A 22,383-nucleotide genomic window follows, 5' to 3' on the forward strand; every position below is an offset into this window, starting at 1 on the left:
GAGTTTCCCTGCCCTCCCCAGCTGCGGGCTGCCCACCTGGCAAGATCATGGGGCCTGGGCTCCAGCCAGGGCACACAGCTCACTTGCCTCTTGGTTCCCGGGCACACAGGTGTGGCTGAGTCTCTGTCCAGACTTCAGATTAAAGCTCTTATGACTCCTAATCCCACCACAGACCCTCTGGGGTGCCAGCTGCCTGGGCCATCCGTCAAAACCCCTGAGGTCAGAAGAAATGCCTGTCACTGTAAGTCACGGGCTGGATGCTGAGACAGTGGGAGTCCCAGGCAGCTCTGCTGGGGCCCTGACCAGGGAAGGGAGCCAAGGAACTGTGAGGACAAGTCTGCAGGCACCTGGGCCTGGGCACAGCTTCTGTTAGAGACTGCTGAATAGCCTGGTCTGGAATCTACCCACCTGGCCTCTTAGGTGCATTCTGCTCTGCCACCACCCAGAGTATGTGAGTATATGAGTATAGGTGTAAGGATTTCAATAGGCCAAAGTCATCCTAAAACCTCAGAGCCCTCTTTGTCTGGCTTCTAATACAGAGCAGGAGCACATTCTCCACCTAGCTAGATCCATTCTCAGGGTTGATTCATGACTTCCAGGAAAGTATTAGCTTAATAGTAGCAGGTCAAATGAAAAGGTAGCATTTTAGAATTTTGGTAAAGCTTGAGAGACCTAATTACTTTATAGATGACAAATCCAAAAACCAGAGAGGTAAAGTGACTTGCCCAAGGTCACACAGGTAGATGGAATAAAGACAGACCGCAGGGAAGGGGCCTTGTTTAGTTTAGAACAGAAGCAAGCACAGTGCCTGGCACATGGTAGGCGTGGTGGATGACGTTGCTGTTCTGGATGGTTCATTCCCTTCCCGGTTAAGTGCCATATACACCCCACTACTGCCGTCTGTCATATGGGGCCGTCCTGTGGAAGCAGGGAAACTAAGTGGTAAAGACAACTACACCTTGGCCTTTCTGGTTTTGCTGAACCAGCCATGAGTTTTTCTGCCTCCCCCCACCCCTAATATGGAACCAAATAGAAACAGATTGCCCACTGGCCAGATATTTCCGGAGCACTGGGAATGGGCAGAGCAGGGCTCTGGACTTGGGAGCAGGCAACTCCAGGCACTGCCTGGGTGGGCCACATGCCTGTGAGCCACTCCCAGAGCTCCAGGGCAGCGATCAGCTGGAGGAGGTGACATCACCTAGCCCAAGGTCAGTGCAAGACTGCCACCTGCCTTACAGATACGGGACATGTCAGCCCCCTTAAGCATGTGAGCTAATTCCTTACACTTAATCTCTTGTGAAGAATCATGAGCAGTCAGAATCACACTGTACAATATAAAATTTATTATAAAAATTCAGCAAATATAAATATCCAGATGCCCATTCCAAACAGAGCTGCGTGCAGGAAGGGAGAATGGCAGCAGCACTCATGCTGATGAATGATGCTGGGGCCTGCGGGGCAGCTTCCCACTGGGAAATCAGTGCCTTCTCTCTGAATGGGTCTCACAAACACAGCCAACTTTCATGGAAAAAGTTAAAAAACCCACAACGCACAAAAATGAAACCTGATTTCTAAGGTTATGGTGTTGGCATATCCATTGGAGAAGAACCACCCACAGCCTTTCCTAGGACAATGGGGTTGTAGTGCAGGCAACCATTTGCTAATCAAGGTATTACCTGTAATTCTGTCATCTAAAAAAAAAAAAAAAGCACTAAGAAACAGTTTAAATAGAGATGCTCACTTGTAAATAACTGTGAAAGAGAAAACCTAAGATATAAAATCCTCTCCCTCAGCTCACGAGTCTGTAAGAGATAGAGCACCTTAGCAGGAATTTCATTTTTCCTGTTTCTAGAGGCAAACTCTGAAAGCAGGACTGAGTTCCAACCCTCGGGGCAGGAAGGTGCCCCTTAGAGACAATATCAGCTCTTGTCACAGCACCAAGTCCTTGCAAAGAGAAACTCTGTTGCTGGGGCATGAAGTGAGGGCCCTGGGTACACAGCCAGGATCTGTCCAGGCCTCCTGCTTGTCCTGGTCAGAAGCTGGTTACTCCTAACCTCTGGAGAGGACCCCGAGGTGGGAGGAAGGCCAGCATGCTTAGCAGCAGATATTCTGTACTTGTTTCTAATTTTGTGGCTTTCTCCTTTTTACAAAGCACCAAACATTTATTAGCATTTAGCAAGTTCAGCTCCACTGTCTTTCAGACTTGATTTACTGAAATACACACGTAGGGAGCACTGCTCTGTTTCTGAAGAGCAAGTCCAGCTGCATCCTCCAGGTGTCAACCCAGCATGACTTTATATGCTTGTGTGTGCACAGGTGACCCCAACACACCCACATGTGCGTGCTGTGCACTAAGAGCCCAACAGCTAACAGTTTTTCTTCTTCCAGTTTCCATCTTTGGACACATTCCCAAGTGAACTGGACAGTTCATTGGTGCTGAAAACAGGCATTTCTCCAGCCTTGGGAGGCGGTCCCACTCTCACAGGTTGGATTTGGAGCAAGTCTCGCAGCACTGCTGGCCGTAGAACTGGTGGCCGCATATCCCGTGCTGGGGCACCAGGGAGCACCAGTGCAGGTTGTCTCTGCAGACAGCATCTAGAAACAAACAAACACCCCTTAGTCCGTGTCCCCACGACATGTCCAGTGCTAAAAGCTAGTAACTTCGCTGGCAAATCAAGTTGAATTTGTCATTGTCTTGAAGCTGCTGAGAGACAGCAGCTCTTCAGGTCAAATGGAGCCACATGTAACCTGCTGTTTTTATAAGGCCCTTCTTAGAAGGTCCCAGCAAAACTGAACTTTCTTCTTTTTGTGCTAATCCTACCCACTCAACCACTCATCTACCCGAGACAACAGGCACTCTGTGGATGGAGTTCGACCATTAATTTTCTGCTCTCCCCAGCTCCATCTCCTCTCTGAGAAGCCTCCAGAGACAGACTGCTGATTTCTGCAAAGGCATTGGAGGCTCTGTGCACAGAGATGGAGTTTAAGTTGAATAAGGTGGCCTTTGTGTAGCTTGTCCCTAAAGAATAAGGTGGATAGCACTGACATAGGAAAAGACAGCATGCTTTCTTAAAGCTAGACTTCAAATTCACCACCATAGATGCCATGTCTAGGGAGGTGTGAGAAATGAGGACTGTTTCATGGGAAAACTGGAGAGTAGATGAAAAGAGAAAAGGGGTAGCAGAGACAAGAACTGAACTCTAGGGCTCTCTCACCAGCAGGCATCTCAACTTCCTCAGGCTCTTCAGAGCCTCCAATAGCTCCAGAAACTTGACAGCCCCCTCCAACATGCTAAGGTCAAGCCCAGGGACTCCCAGCACTCACCTTTCTTTTTTGCAATGGGGCAGAAGTGAGTGTTGCAGGCCAGGGAGGCTTCGGGCTTCTGATGAACGAAGCAGCCCACGGCCGGCCGGCCCCCTGCCAGGCACTGCACGGACCTGGTCTGCACGCCACCCCCACAGCTGGCTGTGCACTGTGAGAAACACATGTATGACAATCATCCAGGGCTGCTCAGTTATCAGAGTGCTCCCCTCTTCCAAGCATTCCCCTCCACCCAGACTCCTCAAGGTCTCTCTCTCTCTCTCTCTCTCTGATGGTGGGTGGCTGACCAGATTCTAGATTAATTCCAGGTATGGACAGAGAGGAGAATTGCCCGGAAGTTTATAATGTTTTTAAGCCACCCATGGGCTGATGGACACAGGAACTGGCACACACTGGGGATATAGCATCTTTCCCTGGACCTATCCAGGCAGTGGGTCTGGCATGAAGGAATGAGTGCCCTTCATGGATGCCAACACAAAGCCATCTTTCTGGTACTCTCAACAAGCCAACTCCTACAGAGGCATGATAACATTAAGCCCCCTCTCCACCCCAAGTTCACAGACTCTGGATGCCTGGAAGTGGCAACACAAGCTTCCTGGGTTCATTCTGTGATGGCATTTACATCCTCCCAAGGGCAATGTTCTCTGACACCAAGGCCCTGTTCCCTAAGGTGCACGGGCGCAGCAGAGCTAAAGAATGCAATGGGTATGGCTAGAGCATCTTCCACTAGCTGGCTGGATGCACACACACGGACTATAAAACATGGGCTGCTTCATTCTGCAGGCAAGAAATCAGGAGAGAGATGCTCAGAAAGACAGAGGAACTCCAAACTGCAGCAATTTATCTGTCCAAAAGAAAGCAACTCAAACTCTAGACTGTATCACAACTGAGCTATTTGCACTGAATAGAGTTTCCTTCTTCTCTGCACTCCAAATTGTGGATTCCTGTGGGTGTTGAATGGATGCCAATAGTCACCAGTTGACACTGCATATCTAACCAAGATGTTGCAAGTGTTCCAGTTCAGCCACTGCTCTAGATGACAGAATTGCATCAGTAAATATCCACTTCTCTTTTCCAAAATTTAAGAATAGTGGTGCACAGAGTCCATATTTGTCACAACTAATGATGTTTTCTTTGAACAAATCATCCTGTCAAAGGCCTGAAACATTTTGTGTGTGGCCTTAGCAGTCACTGTTGTCCTTCAGTCAGACAGACAGTCCAACAGGTGTTCCCACGGAAGCCATTCCCAGACCAAATTAGAATGTGAACCACCCTAAGCCCAAATGACCATATAATTTAAATCAGTCCTACCAGGTGACAAGCCATTCAATTTGATGAAAAGCAAAGCCATTAAATAAACAGAAATTAATAGAACCACAATCTTTATACTGTTACAAGAATAAACCTGACTGGGAGCAAAGTTCAGCCAGGCACTGGCCATACATCATAGCCTGACAATTTCCCACAGTCTGAGTCTCAGAGTCCTGGCTACAAGTGCTTATGGCAAACACAGCCATAAGAGTTATCTCTCTCCAGAAGTTAAAGTCTCAGAAGATAACAGATGAATCACATTGGATAAATATTAGGCAAGATATGATAAAAGTGACTTATTAGACAAACAGGCTGAGTATTTCAGACTGGTAAAAGCTATTACAGACATGTTTTAGGCTTTTTGTTTTGGTTTAAATTAAATACTGATGATTGCTGCTTCCCTCTTTGTAAATTTGCCTAAAAGTCTCCAAATTGAGCAGAGTGGACTGCCAGGTAAAGGGTGGGGAGCTGGTTTCAGAATTCAGTTTCCCTACTAACAGAGAGATAACAATTTTGGGGAAAAACCTCTATTTGTCTCCCAACCACAATTCTCGAGGAACAGAATAAGTGTACACCTGCCCAAGAAACAACTCAAGACACATGTAAAACTTTAGACAATAAATTAAAAATTAAAAAAAAAAAACCACAACTCAACTCCACTCCTTAGCCCATCTACCGCTTCATCTTGTTGGACAGACTATGCACTCAGAAGAAAATAAAATGGAAACGTTTGTAGCTATTGATACTTTTTTTTGTGGTTTTAAAGCAGGGAATGCTTAAAAATAATACAGTTCAAATGACCCTTGCCTCGTCCGCGTTGGTGGTATAGTGGTGAGCATAGCTGCCTTCCAAATGACCCTTGCCCCAATAATTTAAATTAAACTACTTCTAAATTGAATATCTTTTGGAGAGGAGTTCATATATTTCTAAATAAAAAAACTATCAAATTTGGAAACAATGAGAACCACAGTGGAGATGGAACATAAGTCAAGGTCAGTATGAAAGGTCTGTGGAAGGTGTACCTCTTCCTCTCCAAGGACCGAGGGAATGGTTTCTTCGGCAGAACTCAGAGCCTGGGACCAGGAGTTATGACCAAGAAAGAAGAGGAGGGGCAGTGGCCAGGCTGGGATATTACGATTTTGTAAGAAGTTGGCTGACAATAGCCAAATGTGGGCTCACAGAGACACAGCCAGAGCTCTGACACAATGGCTGGGAGGGGGACATCATTTAGAGGGGGTTTTGAACTGATTTTATTCTAGTAAAAATTTAGATAATACTAAAATAGATTCCATAATAGATTAAATTGGTTTTGATAAATATTTCCTTTGGACTTAAAAGACAATAATTATGTATGATTTTTGCTCTGTCACATTTGTTCATTTGAGTTTCCCACTCAGATCAATAGCAGGAATTCTCAATCCTTAACAAAATTTTTACACAAATCAAACTTAGTTATGGTTTTATTGGGGATGGGGATACAGCAGCCTGACTGGAAAGTAAACCATAGATAATTCTTAATGAACTTATCTGGCCACATTCCCTCCATACACACACACACACACACACACACACACACACACACTCACAGGACTATCATACACCAGCCATATGAGATGGGTGTTTGTTTTAAAAATTAGTCATAGAAGCAGGGGGAAATGGGTGGTTGGCAAGCAAGAATTGTCTTTGTATTTTAAAAATTATACCCCTACACATGGGTCTTTCAATAGAGCACACAATGTCAATGGCAATGTAAACAAAAACCCTGAGAAAAGTATGTGGTTTGATTGACTGTGCTTGGAGAGAAAGATCTTTAAATAAGGATGACAAGTGTCTGTCCTGAGTCACTCATTGAATTTATTTTTTCTTTAAAATTCTTACATTCAGCAAATATTCCCCCAGAATACTTAGTATGGGTTAGATGCCCTGGGAAGTCCAAGATTTTATATATATATATATATATATATATATATATATATATATATATATGATATGGAGAGAGAGAGAGCTAGAGAGAAAGAGCTTCTTTCTATACATGCAAACATACATATAATGTACAAATGTATATACACACATACAATTGTAAAAAATGCACATATAAGACAGTATAACATCTGTCACAAAGCTATCTCTGGGTAAACATCAGTCTTAGTGGTTGTTTTGTGACCATATCTGTTTTCTAGCAGCTCATGTTCAAGTGGGCAACCTTGATCTCTGCCGGTTACTGGACTGGAGGGCAGACAGAGCATGATTCAGCACGAGAGGGGTCTCCACTCCAGAGTCTACTTTATTTCCATGCTTCCTTCCAATACAGGACCCCAGAGCTTTCCCCTCAGTGAACTTGGGGAGTAAGGCACATTACCTGGGGTTACCCCAACTCATAGTGGGATGGGTGAGTTATGCTGAGAGCTCAGAGCCATCCCCATCCAGTGTCCAGTGCAGGCTCCCAGGGAGAGTTTGGCATGATGAGTGAGTAACTGGGCAAATGGGCAGATAGGATAAGCAGACACTGTTCATGCAAGAACAACTGTGAGGACAGGGAAAGCTGTGATAATGCTGCCAGCTGGGTCGTTTCTATGGCAACAGGCATTGAGTTGATATTCTGAGAAATATTTTTGAAGAAAGACAAAGACCTGTGAAAGTTCCTTTGGAACTGACAAAAGACAGACATCAGCCCAATGCTTTTTGGGATCAGCTGCTAGAATTATCGAAGGCCCAGCTTGGGGGCTCTGAGTGCATACAAGTGTTATGACAACATGGTGGTGTAACTCTCCTGTGTTTCTGATAAATTTAGGATTTGAACTTGGATGTGTTCAAGTTCAAATCCCAAATCCTAATAGGGTTCTGACATCCTGGTCAAGGACCAAGATGATTATAAGGTGGAAAACCAGAAGTTTGTGGTCATGCATGACATCATTTTAATTTGCCTTTTAAAAGCCAAGATTCCACCATGTGCCCATGATGACCATGGGCTCTGACCAGGTCTGTGTTCTGCTGCCCAGAGTAGAGGTGCGATAGAATAGTGTGTCCCCGGGACCAAGCTGAGATGTCAGGACCATGGAGAGGTGCCTGGTGACTGTGAGCTGAATCTGACACCAGAATCTCTGTGCCTCAATTTCTTCATCTGTAAAATGGGGGTGATAGTGTTACCTCCCTCATGGTGCAGCTGGGAGGGACAAATGAGTTAGGAGTCCCACAATGCCTAGCACAGTGCCAGCAGATGAGGGGCATGGCTCCCAGCAGGTGTTAGTCCTTGCTACTGACTTTATTGCTGCCCAAGGCAGTGAGGCTCCCAACAGAGAATCCAAGAGTGTCCCCCAGGGTGTGAGAGTATGATCTTGAGGACCCTCTATAGCAGGGGTCCTCAAACTTTTTAAAGTGGGGGCCAGATCACGGTCGCTCAGAGAGCTGGAGGGCCGGACTATATGAACTACTAATTCCTACTGTAACACCTCGGCTGCGCTCACTGCCCAAAAAACCTGGCGGGCCGGATCAGACTCCTCTGCGGGCCGCATGTGGCCCGTGGGCCGTAGTTTGAAGACCCCTGCTCTATAGGATGGGTCTGGCAGAGGGGCACACACAGGCTTGTCACCACTGCACACTACATCACTCTTTCTCCAGCTTCATCTCTTCGAAAAGGACAAAGTCAGAGATGGGGCCTCCACTCTGCAAAGAAGGCTGGCTCATTGGTCAACAGATTAGAAAGACAAAAAAATGTTCCCTTCCTCTCCCTGCAGTGACTAAAAAAAAAAAAAAAGGAAAGCACCCCTCCTGGGCAGAAGCAAGTAGAGCAGGTGTTCCAGGTTTGGCCAGCTGGGATGGGCTAGGCAGGGTCAGCCCCTGGAGCCCCACTGGTGAGGGTCAACTCTACAGAGCTGAGACAGAGGAGTGAGGGCATGGTTCTGGGACATGGAGTAATCCAAAACTAAGGGCAGAGGAGAAGGACCACAGACAGAGAAGGGACAGAGCTCAGCAGTGTGAGGGCTGCCAGGAGTTCTAGGCAGAAAACAAGAAGAGGGTGAGTTAACAAGAATAAAAGCAGAATTCTCCTTAGAGGTGAAGAAGTGTGGTAGGGGCAGGGAGCTGGGCACACCAAAGGCCCTAAGAGCATCCTGCCTATCTCTCTGGGTCTGGGCAACCTGAATTTGAAGTCCCAGGCAGGACATGACATTCCAGGCTGTCTTGACCCCTATTCTCACTTAATTTGTAGTAAACCTAGTATAATCTCACAACCACCTACTCATTCCCAGTTTCTTTCTCATTCACTCATCTCTGGGAATTCTGACTAGCATTTACCCAAAACATTACATTCTCCAATGCTTAACTGGGTGACTGTTAAGAACAAAGCACACATGCCCTAAAAGATTCTGCAGCTTTTGTAGAGTACCCTCTTTTGAAGGCCACAGGCACCAAGAAACACAGGCACCTGCACACACCATAGAGAGAAGGTCAGGAACTGCTTATTGGGTTTTGATACCCTCCCAGAAACTCCTTGCCTGTGCCAGATGCCAAGGTGGGAAGCAGGGCCCCTACCTGAGACCAGGGCGAGGTAAACCAGCTGGCCCGCGGTGGGCCTGTGGCAGCAAACAAGGAGTGCTTGGGGCAAGGGAACTGGGCACAGGCACGTTCCAGCTCCAGGTCAGGCTGCGGCAAATGCAAGCACTTCTTTGAGGTCAGCTCCCGGTATTTCCCGGAAATGTACTTCTCAGCACATTTTAAGAATCGTTTCTGTGTTCCCCTTTCACATGTAGCAGAGCACTAAAAACAAAAAGTAAACAAAAGATGTGAGTGAAAAATATTTCTTCTGTGGCAGCTGTCTCTTAGAAAATAATTGAGTTAAACTATCTCCTGATTATATCAGTTTGAAGTTTTATAGGAGTGTAAACATTTAATGAACTTTATTGGCATTTCAAAGGCATTACAGATGTTATCATTACAAAAGGAGGGCTCTGGCCAGTGTGGCTCAGTTGATTGGGCGTTGACCCGAGCACTGAAAGGTCGTTGGTTTGATTCTCAGTCAGGGCACATAACCAGTGGGGGATGAGCAGGAGGAAATCAATTGATGTATCCCTCTCACATTGATGTTTTTCCCTCTTTTTTTTTTTTTTAAGGAATATTTTAAGACCATAGTGGCCTTGGGTTTGGGGGCAAGGCAATCAAAACTATGGAAGGAGTAATTCTGAAGTAATTATTTCACTGGGAAATCAAAATGTTGGGCTATAACTGATACTAGAGTGCACTGGAATTTAATACACAGGACATGAGGTGAACCACAGAGATCCATGGGTTAACACTGACCGCAGTGTGAAGCTGGACCCTAAAGCAGAGGCAGGCAGAAGAAACCCAGGGCTCAAAAAATTTCCCCAAAAAGCCCCGTGCTCCCATGAAGATAGCAAGAGCAAGTCCACTTGTTCCCCATGGAGGGGCGCTCCAAGCCTGAGCTGTCACTGCTGTAGGATACCTGGCACATGCAGAATGGGCCCTGGGCCAACCAGGGGGATAGGCAGAGGAGGCATCTGCAGGTTGTGCAGGGAGGACACAAAAGCCCAAGGCACACTGCTGTTTGTATCAGAGGGCTGGCCGGGCTCGAATGTTCTCAGGAGAGCAGTCCCAGAGTCTGAAGTTGCTGAGCTGTGCTGGAGGAATGGGTGATGTTGAGGCCCTGGGTGATTCCATCTACTCTGCAGTGTCTGCAGGTTGCATATGAGGAGCCTGGTTGGCCACACCTGTCTAGGTTCTGGCTTCACACTCTTTGAGGTCAGGTGTGGCTTACAGGTGTGCTTTGTGGGTATCCTGACGCCAATATGGAGGCAGAGCTTAGACTTAGAGACTTAGTTGCCTCCTGTGGCTATACTGGGACTAACAGAAGTTTGGAATGCTGAAGGCTTTATGACTAGCTTTGGCCCAAAGTTGTCCCAGCCCTCACTGGGTCTCTCTCTCTCTCTCTCTCTCTCTCTCTCTCTCTCTCTCTCTCTCTCTCTCTCTCTCTCTCCTTCTGTTAAATGTTCAGGGGGAGGATTACCCACTTGGACACCCACAGATTATACAGCCCCACTCACTTCATTCCTATGGACTCAGCCTCCTAAGGAGTACGGTTCAGTCCTAGGAGATGCCGACATTCCTGTGTCCCAGGTGAGAGAACCTGGAGTTCTCCCTCAGCCATAGCACTTGCTTCAGTGAACGACAGTGGTTTTACTTTTCAGTAGCAAACTGAAACAGTGTCTGAATGGGATTAAAAGCCCTGGTTGGCACAGCCACCCCTTTATTGATTCATGAAGGCAACAGTCCAGGTGTGGGCTGGGAGGAGAACCTCTGTCTGTCCCAGAGGCGCTTGGGGTCAGGATCTAGGGGCTTTCCTTTCACAGGTGCTGTGGAAACAGACAGACAGCTCTGGGACTACGGAGGCAGTCTCTCAATGCCCGTTCCCACTTGGTGGGGTGCTACTGTCATTTTGTGCCATGTTAGCTTCCTGGTGTCTTTCTGGGGTTTACTGACACCACCTCTGAGTTGACGTACACCACAGCATAATTAAGGAGCCCAGGAATGCCCCTCAGGCAGCTCCCACACCTGTTCTGACGCCCTCTCCCCAGTGTGGGAGGCTGTGCTGGGCAGTGACGGCAGTTCTGACTGCGTCCTCACAGGTTGTCCCAGCCCTCAATTGGGCCAAAGCTAGTCATAAAGCCTTCAGCATTCCAAACTTCTGTTAGTCCCAGCATAATAGGGTCAGGGAAGTCCCCAGATAATGCCAATAACAGGGCTTCTGGACTTCAGCAGCACAAGGCTTTGATTCCAGCAAACCCAACATGAGCAGTGTCTTCTCCAATATAAGAACTGCCTGTGGACATGGTCTCTGAAAACAGCCTGGGTCCTCTGACTTTCCCACGGTAATGTACTCACCTCTGGCTCTGTGTTGTGTAAGCCTTTCCTAGGAAATGGCTGCAGCTGTTCTGGGATTAGGTGGGTCCCCATGACCCCACTGTGAGCACAATAAATATCACCTACTCTCTCACTTGTACCCCATTCACCACTCATCCTCATCTTAGCACCAACTGTGTGATGACCTTGTGGATGCACTGCTCAAGGACACTGTTAAATATTCAGGATGAGGACTGCCCACCTGGATGCCCACAAATTATACTCAGTTTGTCTGTCTGTGTTTCCACAGCACCCACAGGAACTAAAGGACATGTCTAGGAGTAGAGTGCCTTAATGTTGGCTGAAGTCCAGATGGTGGCCTGAATGGGGGTGCAGAGTTGGAGCAAAAAGAGGAGGAGGAGGAGCAGGGCAGTGGTAGGGGGAGAAAAGGGGAGCCGTGAAACCAGGTGAAGAGATGCAGTCCCAAGGGGAGAGTTGGTCAACCTTCTTCTGTCTAGACCAGGTGCATCTCTCTGAGACCAGGCGCACCTACCTGGGACCAGGCAGACACAAGCCACTGCAGCTTCTTGTGCTTGTAGCAGCGCTTAAGCGGACAGGCTTCGTGAGTCCTGGGCTTGGGCTCTGAGCTACAGAGGGTGTCAGGCAGCAGCTGCGCTCTGGCTGAGGGGTTGGTGCTCTTACAGGCCACGGATCTCTTCCTCCATCCCTTCCCGCACGTTCGTGAGCACTGCATAGGGAGAGTAAGCCTCAGCTCCCAGCAAGGAATAAAAAATGCTCAGACCTTGCTGGGCACAGGGGGGAAAGGAGGGGTTAGGTCACAGGCCCTGTAAGTCATGGTGAAAACCCAGCTCCGTGTTGCATAAGAAGATCCCTGCTGCCATCCCCAGCCCCCATATCAACCCAGCCCAAGGTACCTCAGCCCAGGGCCCAGCACTCCAAGTGGGTGGGCAGCTCTGGGGGCAGCAGGCCTGTCGGCTGGCAGGGACAGGCTGTGGGCACAGGCTGGCCGAGACCTGCTCTGCTCTGTAATGGGCTCGCTGCGTGCACTGGACCACTCGGCTCTGCGTCCCTCCACCACATGTCCTGCTGCAGGTACTCCAGTTCCCCACGGACCAACTGGGAGGGGACAGAGAGACCTACAGTGAGGAACAGTGCCACCTCTACTGGAGGGGGGGGCATGTCTATCCAGGAAGCCGCTGACGTTATTGCTCACCTACAATCTACATGTGCAGTTATTTTTTAGAGGCCACCCCCACTGTAGATGATTCTCACTTTGTAATTGTCATTCTTCCCCCTGCCCTAGCTTTCAGGCTCCACCTGTACTAGGAAATAACTTTCTTTAACACAGTTTCCCCTCTAGCTCCTTTTTTAAAAATGGAAAACTTTACACATATACAAAAGTAAAGGCCCTCTGTGTCCCATCCACCCAACTTTGACAATTATCAACTTATGCTCTACCCCCTGTAGTATTTTGAAGCAAATTCCAACCTGTAAATAATTTAATATGCATCTCTAAAAGATATGGATTCTTTGTTTTTTAATATAGCCACAAAACTATTAACGGTATCTAAAATTGACAATGATCTTATATCACTATATATTCAGAGTTCCAATCCAGATTGTATCATAAATGTCGTAATTTAATTTAATCTGCGTGTTTGAATCGGACTCCAAATGAAGCCTCCACTTTGCAGTTCTTCAGCATTTTTGAGTAAAAATTAATGTAACAGTGATTTCCTCCTGAGTCTTGAGGTAAATTTGTGATGATGTCTCCATTGATCCTTGGGCTTCAGGACTTGCATCCTCTCCTCCCACTCAGAACCCAACAGTCACACTTGGGCTGAGGACCCAAAGCAGCAGCTGGAACACTTGGTAGAGACACTCATACCATTGGGAAACATTTTGTGAGGACTGAAGTGTGGGGACCCGAGTTATACAGAGAAAGCCATCAAGAAAAAGACACACAGATAACCATTGCTCTTAGTCCCACACATTCTCTTCCGGTGCCTCTCCTCTCTCTCTCTCTCTCTCTCTCTCTCTCTCTCTCTCTCTCTCTCTCTCTCTCCCCCTTGTTACATGATTGAGGACAGACAGTATATACAACCTTTACATTCAATGTCTAGAACAAGAATTTTTCCTATACTACAAAGCTTTTTAAAACATTTTCAGAGTCTCTAATTTCATGAATGGACCGAGGTATATGATATCTAAAAAAGGAATCAGGCAGAAAGATTGGGCTCCATGTTACAGGAGCGCCCTGACCACCAAGGCTGTGCCGGCTCCACATGTGCTGTTCTGCCAAGAGCAGAATGGCGGGGCCGTTCCTCAAGTTCTCAAATGGGCCCCATTTTCAGAGCCAGTTTTTTGTCTCTTGTGAAAGTTCTCAGGACAAATCAGTGGTGGAGAGAGAGCAAAGATGGTGACACTTCCTGGATGGGAAGCAGAAGTGACCTCCCCCACCTATGCAGAGCCCTGCTGGGTCCCTTGCACCTTTAGGCTGAGTTGTGTCATGACAATTTTTACTTACTTTCATTTGTAGAATTCTTGAACTATTTTATACCAAGGTCGCTCCTGAAGAAATACTATTATGTGTCTAAGACTATTACAAAAAAATCCCTATAATACAAAGTTTTGTTCTCATAAAAAACAAACAATGTTGGGCATAGAGTCATTGTTCCATTTCAACTGTGGAAATGCTCCCATTTTTTAGGGTCAATAAAATGACTGCCTTTTATTTCATGTTAAATCATGTAAATTATGCCTCCTTCCTTGCTATGAAACTTAAGTTTTGAGCCTCTTGGCTGTGATGCTTCTGCCTTTGGAGCTTCTCAGTTGTTTCCTATTGCTTTTATGTTTTCTCCCATTTCTTGCATTTGCTCTCTCAGCCCTGCAGACCTGTAAATTCTAATTGCTGTGTCCACACAGGGGCTGCAAAGCCGTCTTGGCTGCGCTCAGGCTTTTCTCACCACCCCCTCGTTAAGTCCTCTGTCTCCACCACCTGAAGCTGTTCCAACTAGGTCGATCCATTTTCTGCCCTTCTGTTAACTGCCCGTCATTAAGAACTCCTCCTGAACCAAGATTGTTCGCAGAGCACATGGAAACTCTGTCTGTTTCCTTTCACAGGCAGAGCTCTGGAGAAAGGTCTTAATTTCAGCTCATGGTAGAGTCAACATCTGCACAGACTCCCATGCTTTTGGAGGGTTCCGAGAGCAGATGCCAGGTGTGTTCAGTAGCAAACCAGGAGCCGCACTTACCCCACTTTGTTCTGATCTTCCTGTCTGCTTGCCAGCTAGAACAAAGCAGGCAGCTGGAATTACCCAGATCAAGAAGACTCAGCCACCCAGCCACTGTCTGTGCTTCCCTGGCCCAGGATGACTCTTGTCGGGCACACTTTCAGAGAGGACTGCTGGGAGAGGTGATGGACTTGACCGCTGTCACTCTCAACATTTTGGGCAGGGTTTCCTGGCACCACTCGTTCAAGATTCAATATCACTATTTGTCACAGGCATTAGTCGTTTCTAAATAAAATGACTTTCCCCTCTACATTAAAATAATACTAACATTTTGGTTTTGGTTATTTAAAGTTTCCTTTGAAAAATGCAAATTTCCAACAGAGTGTTTGTTTGGCTTTAATAAGATACCTTGTCCTGAAACACCACCCAGACAGCCACATGCTGTAACTACCCTCCGATTCAGAGAACACCCGTCTTGGCGTGGACCAGTGCCCGCTCTTCCGCCAGCTGTGCCAGTCAGGGGTGTCACAGACTCACATTAGTGAGTCACTCAGAGAGCAAGTAACTGTTCATTTCATTGTAGAATTCATTCACAGTTGTTTTCTTTTTCTGCTTATTCTCTTTGAATTTTCAAGACAGTATTGATTGTTCTATTTCTACCACACTTTTCTTATATATGAAATGTTTTAAAGATAACAATGCTGATTCAACAATAAACAGATGCTAGTTTAAAATGTCTGCTTTTTCCATTGGGAAATGGTAAGTTAACTTAAAGAGGGCCTGGCAGAACTGTAAGCTGACAGCAGAGCAGTGGAGGTCAGAGAACGTGGGAGGATGAGGAAAGAGAAACTGCTTTTATGAGCCCATCTGGCAGATGGCCAGAAGCCCTTCACCTGCCTTCCCTATCTGCTGATTTGGAATGCATTATTGGTCTGTGTCAAAGGACATTTCATCAGTGTCAAATGGTACCAGCTATATTCCAGGCAAGTTCAGAGGCAGAAAACTAGCTCTACCAATGATCTTGGTAACCAAATGTGCAAGTGAATGGTGTCGATGTAGCCAGAGTTATAGGACAAACAGATAGTGCTCTGCTCACATGCTCTACCTTCCAGAGCAATGCACTTTGTCTCCAAATCCAACTAAAGTTCACTGGTAAGCACATTGGAATAACGAGGGCCGGACACTCACTCATTCCCTCCACCATGGTCTGCTTGCAGGAGGTTCTAGGGGCAATGCTTGGAATTGCCTGATTTTCACGTCAGAACTGAGACCACTACTGACCACTAAGTAGCAAGTCAGGGGCAGACTTCAGAAAACAGGAGACCCGGATGGGGATTGCAGGCTTTTGCCGTCAGCACTTGGAAGATGTACCTTGACTGTTATTTCATTTGTTCAGCCTCAAAAGGCAAACCACTTTGTGGACTTGTGAGACTGATGAAGAGATTTATAATGAGACAGACACAGGCACTGAGCTGTTTTCATCTTTAAATGCAGCATTTCTTCTCTGACTCACACCAAGCTAAACTGAAGGACATCAAAAGCTCCCCACAAAGGAAGCACTGTGGGTGCTAATTTTATGGACTGTGAGAAGCCAGAGGTATGTGAATTTTTATTATTAGGGGGCCAACATGCTATTTTTACCAGATTTTCCTGTCTCGCTATCCTGTCATCAAATGTTATCTTAGGAAGAATCAGTAAGATCTACAGAGCTTTCATTTACTTGGGGAGACGGAAAACAAAATTATGAGGGACACAGAGACCAAAGAATTTGACCTCACTGTTCAAAACAGCCTCAACAATTCCCTGTTTCAGCAAAAATCCTTCTTCTGAAGTTTTTCTTTCTGTAGACCACGGAGGGTGTTTGCATCCCATAAACTCAAATGATAGACTTCAGGTCATAAAAGAGAAAATGAAATCATTAGATTCAAGTGTGAATGAAGTTCTGCTTCTTTGTGTGGTTGCTCCTCTATATAGTTTACACAGAGTACTGGAAAAAAAAGGCTGAGGGTTAGAGTTGGAAATGAGCTCAGAAATGATGGATTTTTACCGACTGTGCTTTATGTTTGGGCAACTGAGCCCCAAGAAGAAAGGACAGTCCCCAAGATAGTTGGAAGATGTAAATAAGAGGAGGGGTCAGGAGTGCCCCCCCCCCAAATTCTGCTCTCAGTGTCCACCCTACTCTACTCAAAAGAACGAGCATCTTTTCCATCATCAGATTCAAAGATACCTTCCTCTTGCTCCTCTTCCATACCCATTCAACACCCAACCAGGTAATCAACTGTTTATATTACAAACATCTTTGCTCTGGAGTATAATGTACTGGGGCAGTGACTCCATACAGTAGACAAGTTAGCAATCTAGAGTAGATTGCAACTGAAATCAAGTACTGAGTGAATAGGAGGTACCTTCCTCCACTTTATCAGGTTTAACATTCCAAATTTTCATGCCCAAGGATAGTACATAGGGACTGAGAGGACCCTGTTCTATGCTCCTGTGACCCAGATGGCACTGACAATGTTCTTCAAACCACAGCTGGCTGGCAGGGCTCTCACATATCCAGGTGTTCCTACTCTCTCCTTCATTCTGTAGGAATTACTAATTTGAGGTTGGGGTCAGGAATCTGACCGGTTTTGGCAAAAAAAAGATCCCTCTTAATCCACCCTACTGTCCAATCAGATAGGAGGTTCTCCACTGGGGAGAGTAAATATAACTTCCTACATAAGACTCCTTGGTTTTGTCTTCAGGAGGGCAAAGCAGTGGGACACTCCCTGAATCAACTTGTCCTGTGGGTCCTTTAGATTTGATCTGCTCTTCTCTGGATACCAGACATGCCTCTCCTGTCTTTAGTCCATATCCCATTGCAGGAGTAGCTCTCTTATTTATTCATCTGAACTGACCCAATAGACTCATTGAGCCTCATATTCTCTTTGTGAAAAACTCAGCCCCTGCCCAGGCCATGCTGAGCACCACATGAGAGCCAGCCTTGCCCATGGTTGTCAATATCCTTCTGCTGCCACCCACTGACAAGCAGGAGCACATGGAACCAGCTGAGCCTACATTCTAATCTGTTTCTCCCAGCTGAATTTGTTATTGGAATTATGTAATAAAATTAAATTTGGTGTAGCCTGATGAAATATGAGCATGAAAAATGAGAAGCTTATTTCTAAGAAAACAAATTTGGATCTTTAGGATGACTCAGCAAAGACTAGTCATTAAATCAAATCCTGTTTACTTAGGCTGAGACCAAGTAAAATATAGAGAAAATTAAAAAACTAAAAATAATTTTATACTTGAATGAATAATGAATGAATATGACCAGTTTCACTATTCTTTAAAGAATCTCAAACTGGCTGAAGCCGGTTTGGCTCAGTGGATAGAGTGTCGGCCTGCAGACTGGAAGGTCCCAGGTTCGATTCTGGTCAAGGGCATGTACGTTGGTTGCGGGCACATCTCCAGTAGGGGGTGTGCAAGAGGCAGCTGATCAATGATTCTCCCTCATTGATGTTTCTAACTCTCTATCCCTCTCCCTTCCTCTCTGTAAAAAATAAATAAAATATATTTAAAAAAAAAAGAATCTCAAACTGGACATCATAGACATTGGGTATATTTTATGCAAAATAGTCCACTTATTATTTTTTTATTAATCAGATTCCAACTCAAAGCAGGTTTTGGCCATAACTAAAAAAAATTATCAAATGGATGCATACAGTACTTATGAACTTAGCATGAAAATAAAAATTTGAAGTGTATGTGTTTTATTTATTTATTTATTTATTTATTTATTAATTATTATTGTGTGTGTATTTAAATAGTTTTCTCCCCCTTAATCTACTCTTTCATCAGTGTGCTGAATGAGAGCTTCTCTTCTACCTGTGAGAACCCCCAAATTTTCCCCATTGATGTCCACAAAGCATGTCCATCTGCCATGTGATAGAAAACTGGAGCCAATAGTCCCATTTCTGCCCTCCTGCCCTTGTGCCCATACTAGGGAGTGAAACCCTCCAGGTGTCCTTTCCCCTGACCATCCTATATTTCACCAAATCACAGATTCTACCCCTTGATTCTCCAACTAAGCTGCATCCTCTTGTACATCTGACTGGATCTAGGTGATGGTTTATTTAATGTGTCAACTTGGCTGGGCCATGGTACCCAGATATTTGCTCCAACATTATTCTAGATATTGCTGTAAAGGTATTTTTTAGGAATGGTTAACATTTTAAATCAGTAGACTTGAGTAAAGCAGATTGACCTCCATAACATAGGTGGGCCTTATCCAATTAGTTGCAGGCCTCAATAGAAAAAGACTGACCTTTCCCAGAAGAGGAGGGAATTCTGCCAGCCAATGGCCTTCAAAATTAAACTATAGAATAAACTCTTCCTTGAGTCTCCCACCTGCTGACCCATCCACAGATTTTGGAGGCTGCCCACAATGCCTACACATTCTGATAGCTGGCTAGAAAATGCTACAACTTGAAGTAAACACTAGCCATATAAAACAATATTTTTCTTAAGACACTCACTTTCCTGGGAAAATATTTTCATCTAGCTCAGGAGTTAGCAAACATTTTACTAAATAGCCAGATAGTAAATATTTTAGGTTAGTGGGCCAGATGCTCTCTGCTGCAACCATTCAGCGTTGCCATGGCAGAGGGAAAGCAGCCAGAGACGATGCGGGAACTAATGGCATGCCCGTGTTCCAATAAGACCTGATTTTCAGAATCATCATAGGCTACAGTTTGCCAATCCAAGATATAACCAATTCCATTTAGAAATAATAGGATCAAATACATCTGCAGAAACCCGGAAGCGATGGGCTTATGGGCAGTAGACAGCACATCTTAACAGATAGGTACATTGGAGTGTTAGACCTATTTTGAGTGCAGCCAAAGCAGATTATTAGGAAGAAAAGGACACACTACCCTGTTGTCAGAGACAGCTGTTAACAACAACAACAACAACAAACCCAGCAACAAATCCCTACATTTCAAATCTTGACTTCTAACATAATTGATTTGAATATTAAAGAGTCAGAATGAAGCTTGACACACTGCAGCAACAGGGAGGGAACCAGCATCTCACAGGTAGAGTGCAAATTCAATTAAGTGAAAGCCAAGCTGGAGCTCTACATCTTTGAGAGCTATAAATTTGTTTAATTCTCCCCACAGACCAATAAGGTGGATCTTATTCTTTATTCCACTTCAGAGAGGACAAGAGTGACGTGCAGAAAGGTCATGGAAAAGGTATGGGCTGGGATTTGAGCCCAGTGAGTGCAGCTTTGGGACCTGGACTCTCATTGGTGGATTTGTGGGGGCAGGGGAGAGGGACGACTTACTGCTGTGTGCTGTTCAATGAATTAGCACTTCTACAAGGCTAGCTGTTTAGCTGGGGGAAAGCCTAATGTGAGATAGTTACCTAATATTGCTTAGCTCTAAAATATACTAGGAAAAATGTATATATTTAGAAATTTTATGGGTATTACATATCTTAATTAGATAGTTGCAAATTTTGGTATGTGTCTCTTTTCATATGCACCTAAGTGTAGAATTTATTACTATATGTAAAAGTTGTGCGTTTCTACTTTATGACTAAATATCCACACAGAATAGTGTTTTGAAAAGTCCTTCATGATTCAATATTGAATCAGTGTCAAAATACTTAGGGAGGGCCATGCTCTTTCCAAATGATTTTCCCTTAGTCATCATGTCACCCAGAGTTTCTATAACATCTGAAATATCTTTTCCTTCCTCTCAAGAGAACCTATTAGTGGTGCTCTAGGGAAAGCTTATGTGTCTCACAAATTTAAACATTTCACAACTGTGGTTCACTTTTCTTTCTTTTAAAATAAATGACCTTCCCACAGGAGATGGTTTAATAAGCATCTCTCAAAGTGCAAAGTATAATTTAAGTCATGGAAGATTCACTAACCACTAGTTCCAACTCACTTTCTTTGGATCCTCACTTTTTTTTTTTTTCCTTTGGAAGGAACGTCAGCTTCCCCTTCTATTACAGGAGTTGAACTTTCCTCACCGGGGCTTCCTTTTAGAAGAATTTTAAAATGATGGCATCACTCCTTCTAGAGTTTCAGGCTTTTCTGGCATTTTGCTTTAGGGTTTCTTGGATGTTCATTCTTAGATAAATACTTTGAAATGAGCTTCTCCAGGCTCATGAGTCAGTTTTCTAAGAATGCTTTCCAGGTGGCCCTGTCCAGTGGATCTGGACAGTTTGAGCCCAGACCACAGCCCCTCAGTTTCTGCAGCTTATGTACTTGGCCAGCCAAGTGGGATTAGTCACTTAGGGCCATCAATGGAAGGTTTATATACCAAGGTTACCAGGAATTGTCATAAATCCAATTGGTTTTCAGAGAACTCAAAGAAACATATTGAATCCATATTTTACACAGATCAGATCTGCAAGCAAATTGACACCATGGACAGACTCAAAGTCAGTATCCTATGCAGAGTTTCAGACACATTCTTTGCTATCAAGTAGTAGAGAGAGACAGTAAGAACATCACGGTTATGCTGAGTCCACGAGCTAGCCACAACAAAAACCAAATAAAACTAGAATCTCATTTCCTTGATTTTCCCCCCTAAACTCATGAAAGCACTGATGACAAATGAATGATGGGGAACCTAAGACGTAACATGAATATTTACCATAGTTCCTACAAAATGACAGTAGAACTTGATCTTTTACAATAGTTTCTAATAACTTCTACATTTTTTCTTTCAAGCTGACAAACAGTTTCCAAACTGAGGCCCAGGTGTGAAGGCACCACATGCTATAGATGATTTTCTGGCCAATTGATTCTATTAGGCCAGGTGGTTGCCAAAAATATACAGTTAACATTTGATGTTGGGGTCATCTTTCTTGGTGAGGCTGGAACATTCCATTCTCTGCAGGGAGGAGTTCTACTGTGGCACTTGGAGGAGATTAATCAGAACCAGAAAATGAACACACAGAGTAACTAGAATAATATTTCTGTAACCTCTGGCTTCCATCCCTATAAAACTACCTTTTACAGTTGCATTCATTCTTCAACACACCCACAGATTAATTATTTTTCATTCTCTTGGTTGAATTTCTTTCCTATCTGGTGGGTCTTATGTATTAGTAATAATGGTTTTGATGCTTTTAAAAATAATTAATTAAATAATATAGTGAGTTATTTAGTTAACTAAATAATTAGTTAAATATTGTCATATTCTTTGGCTTCAACTCTCCATTGTAAAGCTTCAGATATTAGATCACAAAAGCCATCAGATGAATCATGTTGTGAATGTCCTATTATCTACTGCTCTTAACAACACTGATGCAAGAAGATGAAGGGGATGTGAGGAGGAATGTACTATACTGGTATCTAATTAATCATATTTGCTGTATTATAATTGGTATAATTTATTAGCCTATGTTGCAAAAGAACCTAATGATCCAATGTACACTGACATGAGAAAATACTCTATATTTAAATAGTTTGTACTATGCTCAATATTCTTACAATGAGTTGGGAGAGAGAAAAAAACCATATTTAAAGATCTTATTCTCTAGATCAGCTGTTTTAAATGACTCAAATTGGGACATCAGCCAACCAGTGTAGCATTTATAATAATTTATGCCAAAATATCAGATGCAGAACATAAAAACG

General features: G+C 44.6%; 1 protein-coding gene across 2 annotated transcripts in view; it reads right to left on the reverse strand.

Moving 5' to 3' along the window:
- Positions 1-1,327: 1,327 nt before the first annotated feature.
- ADAMTS16 (ADAM metallopeptidase with thrombospondin type 1 motif 16) overlaps positions 1,328-22,383 on the reverse strand; it is a 98,636-nt gene continuing 77,580 nt past the window's right edge. For both annotated transcript variants that reach the window (XM_084880588.1, XM_084880587.1), the window contains exons 19-23: positions 12,420-12,621; positions 12,038-12,232; positions 9,163-9,387; positions 3,325-3,472; positions 1,328-2,595 (exon numbers count right to left, since the gene is read on the reverse strand). In XM_084880588.1, coding sequence (XP_084736714.1) covers positions 2,480-2,595; positions 3,325-3,472; positions 9,163-9,387; positions 12,038-12,232; positions 12,420-12,621 — 886 coding nt within the window. In that variant the 3' untranslated portion in view covers positions 1,328-2,479. The remainder of the gene's footprint in view (positions 2,596-3,324; positions 3,473-9,162; positions 9,388-12,037; positions 12,233-12,419; positions 12,622-22,383) is intronic.

Source organism: Pipistrellus hanaki (genome assembly GCF_964339955.1).
Source record: "Pipistrellus hanaki genome assembly, chromosome: 4".
Lineage (NCBI taxonomy): Eukaryota > Metazoa > Chordata > Mammalia > Chiroptera > Vespertilionidae > Pipistrellus > Pipistrellus hanaki.